Raw genomic sequence first — 14672 nt, forward strand, 5'->3', positions numbered from 1 at the left:
CTGCAAAGGTAAGATGATATTAATATCGGCCAATATCGGTAATGATTTCACAACCTAAAGGGAACTTGTGACTTCTAGAAACACACTGCCTGGCAAAAGCAGAACGACCAATAGTCTTCCACTGAATTCTGTACATAAAACACCCGATCCGACATCAGTGGACGCTACTGAAAACATAAGCAATGCCTGCTAGATTATGATTACATCTTGGGAAGACTTCATTGCCAGGTTAGAGTTAGAATTATATAAAACAGACTACATACAGACTTAATACAAGTACCAGGTACAGTCTCTTTGGAGTTAAAAGGTCTACTGAAGTCCAGTATCCATGCAATTTTCAAGACATTCTGCAATGTATATTGTGAAGGCTATCAAGCTTCATTACAACTTTGGCATTTTAAAGACCTTTTAAAGAAGACAAAAACAATGTCTCACATGCACCTGGGGCTTCAAAGCCTCCAAAACTCTTATTCTGGACTTGAAATACACCAGGCACTTGACAACAGCTGTTAATCAGATAATGAAAGCCTCACAGTTACACAAGCACACTTGTAGAGAAGCGGCAATAAATTATTTGCTATGACAGCATACAAGGGCAGGGAGAGAGTTAGGGTGGGATTTGGTACCAGGCACTTCTCAACACAATGACGCACCATACCAGCACTATGGTGAAACACACATCAACCGTTTCCCTTCAGCACACTATTTTAAGGTATTTGTCCGGCAGAACGCAATAGTTCAGGCCTCTTACTTCAACCACGAACAGAAATATGTGACAATCAGACTTTCAAGGAAATATGACATAGTATGATATGTATCTGAGTCTATGTATCCCCTAAAATAGGCTACACATATTTTTGTGACTGATGAAGTGTGACACTCCATGGTGTCTTCACCCTGGGACACGGCCTGCTCAACACCTAAGATGTTAGTAACCTGACTACATAGTTTTAGGGTGAACTCCTGCTCCACTTACCCTCTTCACCCCCTTCACCTCAATCACCAAGTGACCTGCCATTGTAGCACTTGGTACAGAGGCCCATAAAGCGCACCCATAGGTCAGCGGGTGTATGTTGGAAGAGTGTTGCCCTTTGACACTGACTGTTTCCGGGTTGAAAAGCTCTGGTCCAGGCCTGCCATGGTGGTCTGCACAGATGGACAGCAGCTCAATCAGATAACCTCGCCTGGGGATCAGGTTCACCTCTGTAAGTCTCATCCAAGGGATCCAAGGTAAATCTCCCAGAGTGGAGATTGATACCTGGATAAGAAAGAATGAAATATTAGGATATGATGGTGGACGTCTGGGTGAGTAGCCTAAAATTGAGGAAGTTATCTGACCTCTGAACAAAGAGGTTGCACAAGCTGAAGCTGTGCAGCACTGACAGGGGTTTTCGACCCATCAGGACAGATACTCATTAAAGTCCAATAATTTGTGTGTATAATGGTAGCCTACATATTTTAAGAATTATAAACCAATTTCAAAAGTAACAAAGTTGAGAGAGGGATAAATGCTACCACAATCAGCCATGAGATAACCTTCAACCATAGCTCTCAGCGGCAGTTATTTAGGTTACTGTCGCTTTAACAGCATGAACCGGAAGAACAAGACTTTCACCGACACTGTTGCCTTTTCTTTTCCGCTCAGGTCTCAGCAGTGGTGGGAGCGTGGATTTCATCACCAAGGCTCACAAAATCACCAAAAATGAGCGTCCCAGCATTTATCGATATCACAGAGGAAGACCAGGTACGACCCACGTCTTTAAAAACTCCCATTGCATCTTCCCGCACGCGGATGAGTCGATAAATGGGAACTATCCAACCAGATAGTTTAGCATGCTAGCTAGCTAAAATGCTAACTTTTGCCGAAAGTTACATGCTGATTGTTAGCTAGCTACCGTTACATGCTGAGTGTGTGACATATGTGGATGCACGTTAATTGTAATTATATCATTAAACTTGCCATTTAGACGGTTTTTATGTAAATGTATTGAGTATATTTATTTTTCCGTTTTCAGCTCAATGTATTTTTTGCTGCCGCTGTCATCAAATCTCGTCAATGTTGTTACGTTAGTGTAGCTAGGAATGCTAGCTGCTTAGCCATAACGCCACATCAAAATCAACAAAAACGTATTCAAACTGACAAGTCACCTAACGCGTCCTGTTTGTAAGACGACCATAGCTGATAGCTTCACATAGAGACATTATTAAGATGTGTTTACCTTTCCCTATTGCTAACTGCAGCTAATATTTCTGTGACTCAAAACAATAACATGACAATATGTAACCATAGCTAGCTATAGCAGTTGGGTAAAAAACACCTACTTAATCTACATTTTTACATTCTCGACACACAGCTTGGTACTTCCTGTGCTTTAAGTTTTTATGCAAACACTAATACTACTTGTTTTACTACGTAACAGGCTTCCGAGCTGAGAGCCTACATGAAGGCCAAAGGAGCTGAAATATCAGAGGAGAACTCTGAAGGTGGACTACATGTAGATCTGGCTCAGATCATCGAGGCATGTGATGTATGCCTCAAGGACGATGATAAAGGTAGGCCGTGATGAAGAACACCCCTGCTTCTTACCCATTGTCAACTCTTAATAGATAGATAGACAATAACAAGCAATATGCGCTTTTCACAAGTAGATATTTGGACTTGTGTTACCAGGACAAGCACAGGTTTAATTCATGTATTATGGCTCATGTGTTTTAAGAGTCCCAGTCCAGTGATTAATGTACAATACTAGGACCCTCGGCCTGGCCACCCTAAATGCATTGCAGTATCTATTCGTGTTTCGTTCGCCTGACTCTGAAACTACTCCTGCATGACAGTATCTTATGACTTATGCCCCTCTCTTTGTGTCTCGCTGCAGATGTAGAGAGTGTAATGAACAGCATTGTGTCTCTGCTGTTGATCCTGGAGACGGAGAAGCAGGAGGCTCTCATTGAAAGTCTATGTGAGAAACTTTTGAAGTTTCGTGAAGGAGAGAGACCCTCCCTCAGGATGCAGCTGTAGGTCCTTTGTTTTGTTTGTCTTAAATCTATTTATAGTGCTGACTCTTATCATTGTTGTTTCCTGACTGAGCTGACTGACATGTTTACTCTGACTGAGTAAACATGTCCTATGCATGGAGGCTAAGTCGGGCATTGTTTTGATGTTGGTTAATATGAAACCGCTGGTCTTGCAAGCTTGACATAAGGATGCTATTTCCAACATCAACAGGCAGGAAAGCTTATTTTAAAAACAAATGGCATTTGTCGAGAAAACATGGAACAGTTAAAAATCAGTACTCTGTATAAAATACTTGACTATCTTTTTCTTATTTTGATGTTACAGGCTAAGTAACCTGTTCCATGGCATGGATGAAAACACTACAGTGAGGTACACTGTGTTCTGTGGCCTCATCAAGGTGGCTGCAACTTGTAATGCCATTGCCTTCATCCCCACTGACCTTGATCAGGTATATCTTTTCAACATGATCAACTGAGATAACTGACCATAGACTGCCTCAGCATTGCTTCATATTGTGTATTGAGCTGCAGAGATGGCGAAAAAAAGTTGTCACTCACATTTTTCAAATCTGCACAGGCTGCATTTTTCCTCTGCAGTTGATTTATGATACCTGTTTGTGCTGCTGATCAGGTGCGCAAGTGGATTATCGACTGGAACCTGACCATAGAGAAGAAGCACACACTCTTGAGGCTGGTGTATGAAGCATTGGTTGACTGCAAAAAAGGGTAACTACACATAGGGTCAGATGGGTTAATTCATGTTTTTGTATGCACAGGTGCAATAATGTGAACGCATAGAATTTAAGATTTATGAACTCCTGCATGGAGAAAATAGTACACATTTGTCTAAAGCATATACATATCTCTAGGCCTAAGACTCTGTGTGAGATAGTGTGCTGTCCTTGGTACAAGAGAGTCTTTAACAATGTTCTTATCTACTCGTGTCACAGCGATGCTGCAGCAAAGGTGATGATTGAGCTGCTGGGAAGTTACACAGAAGACAATGCTTCACAAGCACGTGTTGATGCCCACAGGTAAACTTGAAGACCTCGTTTAACATTTGTCATTAACCCTTGATATAACGTACATCTCAAACATGCATACATCTATTGGGGTCCCTTATCTTTAGATGCATCGTCCGTGCTCTCAAAGACCCCAACACCTTCCTGATTGACCACCTGCTCACCCTGAAACCGGTTCGCTTCCTGGAGGGAGAACTCATCCATGACGTGAGTACTGAAGGATCTGCAATGTTCAAAAAGAATAAGTTCCCTCATTGCGACAACCCTGTCAATCTCGTATGTGCATAATGCCCGTTTAGGTCGTGTGATTAGAATTATAACGCAAACTGGGTTTGTGTACATGGACATAAGTATCTCCGTTATGAGGCTTGTCTTGGGTTTGATCATACGTCATATGATGTTTAACATCCCAGCCAGCCTGGACCCTCACCAGTTTGCATACAGAGCCAACAGATCCCGTCTCCACTGCTCTCCACTCAGCTCTCACTCATCTGGAAAATAACAACAACTACATCAGAATGTTTGTTGATTTCAGATCAGCCTTCAACCTAATCTCCCCCATGAAACTGATTGATAAATGTATCACTCTGGGCTGGTTGTTAGACTTCCTCACAAACAGACCACAGGTGGTTCAAATCGGCAGCCACACATCCTCCACTTAGTGTTGAACATCGGACAACCCTAGAGCTGTGTGCTCAGCCCCCTCCTGTTCACGTTGTGCACCCACGACTGCTACCCCCAAACATGAAGAGAACTGTGTTGTGAAGTCTGCAGGCGACACTACCGTCATCGGACGGATTACAAACAACAATGAGACTTCATATAGAGAGGAAATCAACAACGTTGCAGAGTGGTGCTCAGAGAAACAACCTACTGCTCGATGTAAAACCAAGGAGCTGATTGTTGATTTTTTGCCCCCGTCTATAACAATGGAGCTGAGGTGGAGCAAGTTAGCAGTTCCTGGGAATCAGCATGGACAACCTGACATGGTCCTCACACATCTCCATCCTGGTTAAGAAAGCTCATAAACGACTATTTCTTAAGTAAACTTAAGAAGGCAAAATTCCCGGACAGAAGGGCTCTACAGCGTGGGGTTAAAACCACAAAGATCATCATTGGTGCCTATTGGTATCTACTGAGCATAAGTGGTATTGGTGGGAAGAGGAGCCTGCAAAGAGCTAACGGGATATTAAAAGACAAAACCCACCTCAGCCATTTATTAAAACGGGATAATCGTTTCCATGTAAACACACAATGTGAAAGCCTCTCGACTGTCTTTTACATCTCAGTGACATATAAGGCATCACAACCCAACATTTAAATGCTGACCAGTTATAAAAGTAGAATGTGAGCAGCAGGAATGTTCGTACATTACCAGCTCAACAGGTTGAGACAATGAAAAATATTCCTAATAGGGCGTGAACTCGGATTTCTGTTTTTTTTTCATAAGTCAACATCCTGGCATTTCCACGGGTATTAATAGTTTAGCCCGATGTTCATCAAGCACAACGTTTCTGCATTTGAGCCAGTGATTTGTATCATAACCTTAATCTGGACATGGTCATTACAGATTCAGCCTGTATGAATACAAAGATGATGTGACTGTTTCCAGAGTCTTTTAAAGGCATTTCTCCCTCTTCTGACTCCATTTTCAGCTATTGACCATCTTTGTGAGCGGAAAACTAGCAGCATACGTAAAGTTTTACCAGAGTAACAAAGACTTCATTGACTCTCTTGGTAAGTAACCATACGTTGAGATATTAGTTGCATCAATTCTACACAAGCTTATGCACTGACTAATGTTTAAAAATACAGTAAAATTATTTTAAAAACTGGGGATAATGTACATGTGATGCAATGGTCTGACTACCCTACAAACTAGTGGTTTTTGAGTGATGAAATGTCTCTGCTATTTACCATATTTGTAAATCAGTATTGACATATTCTACCATAAGCGTATTATAACTAAAGAAACCTCTTTCGTAATCTAATGCTGCCACTCTGAGTATCAAGGGATTACCATCTTTTAAGTAGTTTGGAGAATTTCTCTCTTTAGGAAGTAGTGTTTCAACAGTTTCCCGCTGTAAGGACATCCATATTATGATTTATACTGCTGTTGCTATGATGGCAAAAAAAAAGTCGATCTTTAAGAAGGACAATACTCTTCAAATTTGAATATGACAAATGTGAAGTTACATTTAACGACCATCTGAAACACCTTTTCCTATAATCCACTCTTCTAGATATTGAGCCTTGTGCTGCGCTCTGTTGACACAGTCCAGGAATGTGTGTGTGTCAGCAGTGTGTCTCTTTCTCTCTACTAAAGGCTTGGGTGTAATTACAAGCATGTGTAGGATGGACTGTCAAAACAGACAATGTGGAGTGGTGTTTGTGTTAATGAGTAGATGCACTGACTGCGTGCTCCTAAATGTAGAAACGATTATCACAGGGAAACTCCCCGAGTCCAGAGTAATCGACTGTGACTGTTTTGTGCTTAATGATCCCTGCGTGTTGCTCTCCAGGCCTGTCTCACGAGCAAAACATGTCCAAGATGCGTCTGCTGACATTCATGGGCATGGCTGTGGAATTCAAGGAGATCTCCTTCGACACCATGCAGCAGGAGCTGCAGGTTGGAGCTGATGACGTCGAGGCTTTTGTCATTGACGGTACGAGCACTTCACCTCAAATCAATCCTCGCTGTCTACCACTGTAATGTGTGCTGTTAGTTTCTCACAGGTGACTAATGGGGGAGGGTAAGGGGGTAGTGACTGAACAGCGGTGACAAATGGACACACGCTTGTACTCTTCTACCAAAAAAAAAAAAAAAGATGTCCCGCTCTTTAAAGAAAGAATGCAGTGGTGATAATGTTTTACAATGGAACAATGGCATAGAACCAAGAATAGCACTTTCAGTGTTTAGTGACTAGGATTAGCTTCCTCTCCAATTTCATCTTTCAAGTGCATTCCCTATTAAAGTTTTTTTTATTGCTTTCTGTCAGAGCTTTTGCTGCCTCTTTATTCCTTTCCTGTCTGCTTTTTCATTCTAGCTGTTCGGACTAAGATGGTGTACTGCAAAATTGACCAGACACAGCGAAAAGTTGTTGTGAGGTAAGTACTTCAATCAGACAACATCATACATGGCTTAACAAATATCTGCATTAGAGGGGCAGTTATAGCAAATGTTGGCTTGGTACCAAACAAGACCTAATGTACTTTACCTGGATGATCAGAAAACATGGTCCTATACTGATGGTGCCACCTTCTGTGCAGTGTTCGTGAGAGGGTTAGTTTAATATAGCTCTGTGTTTTATTTCCTCATAGTTGTGAGACGTGACCTTGGCCTGTATTTTTTGTTTTGTTTTTTCTTTGTCAATTTAACATTCTTGCTTTTTTCTGTTTTCCACTCAATCAGCCACAGCACACACCGCACCTTTGGCAAGCAGCAGTGGCAGCAGCTGCACGACAGCCTCAGCTCCTGGAAGGCCAACCTAGCAGCCGTCAAGACCAGTCTGCAAGCCCTGTCACCTTCTGCCTAATTCCACCCTAACCCACCTGTCTAGACTGCCTGGCCCTCTATTCTTTTCTGCTTTCCAAATCCCCCAGACTGAATTGATCAGTTTTTATATGAATCCAATAAAAGAACAGTAGACATCACCTGTGCTCCTTTCTTGTTAAATATTTAAAGATAGCTAAAGTTCTTTTCAAGTTAAATAATGCCATAAACGGACAAGGAACTGGAAATTGATAAATTTCAAATTTTGTGCAACAGTAAAAAGCTTCACTTGTGCCCTTAATGGATAATTCATATATTCAGACAACGACCCCACTAGCTGCCTTATGATCTTTTCAGAAAGCCATACAGTGACTTTAATGGGGGCTTGTCCTCTAGCGGTTCTCAACATCTGGTTGTACTTAAAGGACGCCATGTTGGTATTAGATGAGCTGTAACTTTGGGTGAGAAATAACCTGCAACAAGAGGGTCACTTGTCTGGGAACACGAGCGGAGACAACAGTAATGTGAACTTTTAAGATGACCAGGTCTGCTGGGGTCAGAGCTGTATTACTGTCGCATCAACACTTAAAGCTTGTGGCGTAGGCTGATTCACTGCCACTACAAATGTGAAACTGTCCACCGGGTTAAATGACACTGTTTAGCTGGAGTCTGCATGACTCACTGTCTTTTGAGGTCTATGGAAAGTGGAAAGACGAGGACTTCTACAGTTTTTAGTTTACCTTTCCTTTGCCCGTTGATGTAAAGTTAAGTACCATTTATCCCGCACAGTGATCTATTCTCGGGCACCGGTCCAGAGCATTAGGATGTGGACTCTATTGATATATGGCCCAGGCATTAGGTGTAAAAGGGGTCTGCTGGAGTTCTCTCCCTCTGGGGCTGTGATGAAATCAGCAAAAACTGACACAGTGCAGACTACTGACATTGCACTCTTTAAATCCCCACCCCAAATAGACGGTGAATCTTCTTTGAGTAATAAAACCACAGCTCAGCTTGTTTACTTTGTTTTTTAGTGGTCTGCCACTCCTCATTCTGTCCTGATTAAAGTCGTAATCTGATCATTTCAGCCAGTTCACTAAAATATTTTCACTGCGATGAAATGGGCATTAGAGGTACACATTTATTGCTGCAAAGTATCCTTTTTCCTATCAGAAGTCTGCAGAGACTCACCGCTCACTTGTGTTCGGTTGTCCACAGGGAGCAAGCATCTCTGACGCTTATCAACGGGTGTAAATCACAGAACACATTCTCAGAAGCGTAACCTCATCACAGCCACCTGCAAGGTAGAGCAGATAGAAACGAATGTGACACAATGTTTGTGAAGCCCCATATCTAGGTTTCCATTGCTCAGCATATGCTCTTTTTCTCTGCAAGTTATTGCTTCGCAGCTACTTTTCTCATCCTGTAAAAGGCATCTTGCTCTCTCTCTTCTTGTCTCTAATTTGTTTCACTGGCTTTAAGTAACTGTTTTGTGGATGTTCCGTCATGTGAGATGTCCCAGATGTAAAGACTGTGCTGTGGTTGGTTTATCTGGTGCAAGCCCCATGACCCCTTCTTATCATAGTCGGATAGAAGTAGTTCTGCACAGTTCAGTGATAAAAAGCAAATGAGTTGATATTACATTTGGAAGCTGAGCTGCTTCACTGGACTTTTTTTTTTTGCACATGCAGCTCACGTTCTCAGCAGGGAAGTAACTATACTACATTTACTCCAGTACTGTACTTATTTATATTTAACCGCTATAGATAAGTTACTTTTAAGATTACAAATTAATTGATCTAATTGGGGCCCCTCGTCACGTTTTAGATGTCTATAGCAGTTCCACCAAATATTTCCTCTCTGCTTTTTTAGATGGTTTCATTTAAATAACTGTAACCAAGGATTTAAACATTGAAAATTTCACACACAAAAAATAACAAAGATTAGAGAACTGCAGAACTTATTTTTGTTCTTTCTTCCAAAAATAATCATGTCATGACCCCTCAAATTTATTTTGTGACTCAGTCTGTCCCCTTGGTTGGGCTAAAACTAGATTAAATTACCTAACTTTATATAAAGTAGTTAAAGCTACTCAACCAGCTATAACCGTACAGTAAAGGGCTTTTTCCTTCCTTCTAACAAGTACTAAGTGATGGTTTTAAATACTTGTCCACTGGTCCAATTTACTGTGTTTTAGCACAAACGTTGCTGTGTGAGCTGATGTAGAACCACATGGATTCCCCGGCATTAAGACACTATTAGTAATTAAAACATTAATATATTGATATTGATATACATATGTGGTGTAAAGTGACTTCTGACATCATCACAGACTAGATAGTCTGGAACATCTCCTTTTCCTCGCCCCTTTTCTTCATATCAACATTCCTCTGGGTAAATCTAAGACTGTGATGGTGTCCAGAGACATAGCCAAGTACAAGAGGGGGGCTCTCACTGCTCTTCAATTACCACCATCCAGTAGTCAGCCAGATAATGTTCATTTGCATCCTCTCTCTGCTTTTAATAAACACTGACCAAGAAGCCCATAGACGGATATTTGTATTTACATGGACTTTGAAACATGAACACTATTATGGAGGATGGTTTGTCCAGGCAGAATGGGAAACTTTATCTTCATGTGTTGCTTCATGTTTTGCTATTTGCGGTGTCTCTAAAGTTGCTATAGTCACCATTCTTTGTGGTGGAAAATGACAGACTAAGTGTATTTTAACACAGATGCCTATTACACCACATTTTCCCTTACAAGGCCTAAGAATATTTGTGTAGTCACCAGCTCTCGAGCTACTGAGAGGAGACTTTAGTGCTTTTAAAAAAGAGTCCTGATGCAAAGATCCCAAAAGATAGCATCGTGTTACAACAGTAATTTGCACCGACCCATTTAAAGTGAAGATTCAACTTTGATATTGAGACTGAATAACCCTCTAAGTGTCATTAAAGTCAGATTGCCCTTTACATCCTAATAGATCTTAGTATGGAAGATCAAGTGGTTACATGACAAAACATAAGTCATGAAACCATCATGTCAATGTCTAAAATGGGGGGGTGTCACCTACATTGAATAAGGGTAAGGACCTAATATTATAGGTACTTTATCTATTGCATGGTTTACCAGCTACTTCCACTTTCGTGGTGTCAGCTGCCATCTAGCGTCCATCTTTATTTACATAACTTATCTCTATTATCCAGGTAAACGTGATCGATTGGTTGGGTCTGCGCAGGTAGTTTAGGAGGTGCTCAGGCCACATCTGTTCGGAGTAAACAACACCATTTTTTAATCTACCGGGACTGTCTGGAGTTTTCGGGCACACCTTTTTTTTTTTTTTTAAATTTGATCTTCAAACTACATGAACCGTGTTAAAGTTTGTCGAAGGAAGTTGCTGCTCAGCTGTTGTTTGTCACTGTCGCTGAACGTTTCCTGACTAATCTTATCTGCGTCGAGGCTGTGACACGCGCACCTACCGCTCCTTTAGCTCGGTTTCATTTTGTTGGTGTTGGAACTCTTTCCATCATGATGTGACACTTCTCATCATAGGTAAAGTAGAATAGGTAAGCCCATCTGGTGCCGGTTGGTGAAAGAAGATTGTACATAATGGTAGTTTTGTAACGGCTGGATGCGTTGTTAATGGTGCTGTTCCCTCTGTACCGCCAACTCATTCCCCACCCGCTGTCCGCGCGCAGGTGCACGCACGACCATGTTGTTTCATCTGTTCATACTCCTTCAACTCCTGTCTTGTGGAGATCTGGCCTGTGTGAGGAGGTTGCTGTCGAAACACGAAGACCAAGAAGGTGAGCGATATTGTTGAAGAATGACAAATGAATCCACTTGACACACTCCGATCTGTCAGTTCTGTTAATCATTTCACCTGTTTGGACACGCGTCCTGTAGTGTTCGTGGATGAAGGGGACGCAAATTCGTTCCTGGGTCGCCATCTGTTGTTCAACCGGTTTGACTTTGAGATTTTCGTTCCTGGAAATCTGGAGAGGGAGTGTTATGAAGAAGACTGCAATTACGAAGAAGCAAGGGAGGTCTTTGAAAACACCCCAGCTACAGTTGAGTGATGCTGTTCAGTGGGCTGCTCACTGAGGATATTGAATCTGCACAAAGACACACTGGCCTCACATCAGACTTCACCATACTAATGATACTTTGTTTTGCAGATAGCTTTTTGGGGAAAATACTCTGCAGGTAAGAGATGTAAGCCTACATACCACTATGTGTTATGCAATGACTAGTTGTGTATGTTGTTAAGGAACACTTGTGCCTTGCCTGTAGCAAGTACACTTATGTCACTAGTGCTTTCCCCACTTACAAGGCTACATGATTGTTCAATGAAATGCAGTTTGTAGTCTCATTTTGCTACATAAGAAAAACAAAAATGTATATATATCATATGTGGAGGGTGGAGGATAAATTAGTACAGTAGCTTTGAAAGTTATTGCTTGGTCTGCAGTCAGTAAGTTACCCCTTCAACTCTAATTTGTTTTGCATTAGGGATGAATGAATTATGAGTAGATCTAATCACTGTGTGTCTGCTGCTGTAAAAGTTCAAACTATTCTAGACTGCTGCTCTCAAACCCCAAAAAAATCAATATTGAATGAAAAAGAGGAACCACCCTGTGATATACCTTTCATCACGTAGTACAACTCCCGCTGTCCAGTTACTCACTGTGGTCTGTGATCTACAGAAAAGGACAAACGCCACACACGGGTTGATGTGACATCTCTTCTGGTGGGACTGGTTGCTGTTGGTGTGGCCATTGTTATCAGTGGCCTTCTGCTCTGGTATTTCTGTCACGGCAAATGCAAGAGCTTCAGCCGTGCAAAGTAAGTCAAAGGGTCTTTATCACTATTAATGGCAGCTACATTGTTCCTGCACACTTTCCCCTCAGTATAGCACTAATACCCACTTTCAGTACCTCCAAGGCTATAGACACTAGTACAGCTCTGTTGTACTATAACCCCAGGGTACTTCAGCAATCTGTCAACCTGTACACTTTTATAGCACCATATATAATAAAACACCTAATATTTCAGAAGGTTTATGAATGAAATATTTTCATATGCAGACAATTTATATAATTTGCTGCTACTCTTGTCCAGTATCTATTGTTCTCACCTGTTCAGGGCTTCGACATATGTTTTCACTATCTATTAATCTGCTGATTATTTTCATGATTTATATTTTTGTCTATAAAATGGAAATAGTGGAAAGTGTTATACACACAAATTGTATCACACAAACAGCATAAAATACTCATATTTGAGTGTTTGGTATTTTTGCTTGGAAATTGATTGAAATGATTAATAAATGATCAAAATAGTAAGAAATACAATCATTTTATATGAATCAAGTAATCAATTAATACATCGATCTATACCTGTTCAAACATTATGCTTCTTGTAACACCTAGAAATAAATGTTGTTGTGCACAGTTGTATAACAAGAATAAAGTCCCTCTGTTACCTTGATACTAAATGGCATTAAGTATGGTCACATATGAATGATATGAATGTCTACACTCCTCTCAAAGCTCCGTCCAGGTGCGACCGAGGAGGAGTAATGCTTCACTAATAATGCGACGGCTAGAGGAGGCGTCCTTACAACCTGTGCTCCCACCTGCACATCCACCCCCTATTGAGGAAATAGACCCAGTGGGGTTGCCTTCTTATGAGCAGGCAATTGCAAAAAGTGGACCGTATGATGCCCCACCTCCTCCCTATCCTGGGTATTTGCATAATGCATTTTTATTTTCAGTTATGTGATAACTCACTTTTTTTTTTTATTGTACGCAATCCATAATGCAGTCACAGAGAGCTCATTCAAATATATCTTTTATAACATCTTCTCTTATTTTTGGTTTTAGCTCACGACCTGGGAGTATTCGGCGGTAGTATCTCCAGGACAACACATCTGCATGTCTGTCAACAATTGACAACTAACATTTACACTGTTCTACACTGCTTAGCATTATATACCTTTTTTTTCCTCATCACAATATTTAAAAAAACTTCTTATGCCTTTATGTTTATTGCTCTGATTATCTTGTTCCACTCATACATTTCTAATCTTTCTGGCTTGTTGGGGTACCTTTTACTAAGCAGTGTAATCCAACTTCTTAACACGCTTGTGCCAAAACATAGTAGTCGGTTGTCTGGACTAACTATTTTCCCAGGTCTAATTATGCTTTATAATATTACCATACAGCTGTGCTGAATAACCTTTATAATACAATTCAACCAGTTTGCTGCTTTTTGTCTAAATGTAAATGAAGAATCAATAATGAATTGGACATGAAGGATTTAAATTGCTGGAGTATTAAGGCGCTTAGGAGCAGTTGCTTCAGACACAGCATGCATAGACTGAGAGAAAGTATTAATTGCAAATGAAGAGAAACTGATCTGTATAATCATACAGCTTCCGGTCTCCAGAAGGAAAAATGGTAACACCCAAACTGATTTCAATGGCATGATTGTATTCTATATAATATTGCCATACAGAAAATACAAGTGTTTTTGTTTCACTGGGCTACCAGCTTGCTTTGTAAAAATTCACTTTGTAATTTAAGCTTAACATCATCTTTTATTCTTTTTTCTTTTTTTTTACGTGTGGCTTTTGTTGCTGTTTTATATAAATTCCTTTTGTGTCAGGAAATGTATGTCTGATTCACCAACTAATGAGAACACTGTTCTATGTGAAATAATGTTTCATTTCTATAAATAAATTGTGGTTGATTATTAACTGTACTATAAATAAACTGTTTTACATTTATACGGAACAATAAATGTGAGGAAAAGGACAGCTAAAACATATTTCAACAGATGGGATGTACAGTTTGTCAGGCTGGTGTTTCATTCCCATCAGATGATGCAGAAACAGGGTTAAGAAGTTATGTTCCTCCAAACTAACATTAGCAAAGTCTTATCATGACATGAGAATTAATGTAGGGGTAGCCTTGGTGAAGCTGATCTGTACCATAACTACTTGAAATGAAAATCTTTTATAGATATCTTTTTAAATAAAATTGATATTTTAATTATTTTTGTCTCATCTTTCAACTGTGTGTGAGGTTGTCTACATGTATGCAAGATGGCTCTATGGTGTATCCATTTTTATTTATTTATT

At 40.5% G+C, this 14672-nt stretch overlaps 2 protein-coding genes across 3 annotated transcripts; both read left to right on the forward strand.

The window, feature by feature from the left end:
- The first annotated feature begins 1627 nt into the window (after positions 1-1627).
- On the forward strand, positions 1628-7691 carry eif3m (eukaryotic translation initiation factor 3, subunit M). The gene is made up of 11 exons (XM_031846567.1): positions 1628-1744; positions 2421-2553; positions 2877-3015; positions 3341-3464; positions 3647-3741; positions 3966-4049; positions 4145-4244; positions 5693-5774; positions 6560-6703; positions 7085-7145; positions 7450-7691. The coding sequence occupies exons 1-11, from the start codon at positions 1703-1705 to the stop codon at positions 7571-7573; spliced, it is 1128 nt and encodes a 375-aa protein (XP_031702427.1). The 5' UTR covers positions 1628-1702; the 3' UTR covers positions 7574-7691.
- Positions 7692-7787: 96 nt separating this feature from the next.
- prrg4 (proline rich Gla (G-carboxyglutamic acid) 4 (transmembrane)) lies at positions 7788-14576 on the forward strand. 2 transcript variants are annotated; one of them, XM_031846569.1, is made up of 7 exons: positions 7788-11080; positions 11227-11334; positions 11435-11598; positions 11707-11734; positions 12235-12373; positions 13081-13275; positions 13414-14576. In XM_031846569.1, the coding sequence occupies exons 2-7, from the start codon at positions 11241-11243 to the stop codon at positions 13439-13441; spliced, it is 648 nt and encodes a 215-aa protein (XP_031702429.1). In that variant the 5' UTR covers positions 7788-11080; positions 11227-11240; the 3' UTR covers positions 13442-14576. The 2 variants fall into 2 exon arrangements, with proteins under 2 accessions (XP_031702429.1, XP_031702428.1); XM_031846568.1 differs by having other exon boundaries at positions 7788-11094; positions 13414-14575.
- The last annotated feature ends 96 nt before the right edge of the window (positions 14577-14672 follow it).

The sequence above is a fragment of the Anarrhichthys ocellatus genome, unplaced genomic scaffold, assembly GCF_004355925.1.
Source record: "Anarrhichthys ocellatus isolate YVR2014 unplaced genomic scaffold, GSC_Weel_1.0 scaffold6, whole genome shotgun sequence".
Lineage (NCBI taxonomy): Eukaryota > Metazoa > Chordata > Actinopteri > Perciformes > Anarhichadidae > Anarrhichthys > Anarrhichthys ocellatus.

Coding starts and splice junctions, on each gene's coding strand:
- eif3m (XM_031846567.1), top strand. CDS start 1,703: ATGAGCGTCCCAGCATTTATCGATATCACAGAGGAAGACCAG. Junction 3,465..3,646: donor TCCCCACTGACCTTGATCAG/GTATATCTTTTC, acceptor GCTGCTGATCAG/GTGCGCAAGTGGATTATCGA. Junction 3,742..3,965: donor TTGGTTGACTGCAAAAAAGG/GTAACTACACAT, acceptor CTCGTGTCACAG/CGATGCTGCAGCAAAGGTGA.
- prrg4 (XM_031846569.1), top strand. CDS start 11,241: ATGTTGTTTCATCTGTTCATACTCCTTCAACTCCTGTCTTGTGGAGAT. Junction 11,599..11,706: donor TTGAAAACACCCCAGCTACA/GTTGAGTGATGC, acceptor TTTGTTTTGCAG/ATAGCTTTTTGGGGAAAATA. Junction 12,374..13,080: donor AAGAGCTTCAGCCGTGCAAA/GTAAGTCAAAGG, acceptor CTCCTCTCAAAG/CTCCGTCCAGGTGCGACCGA.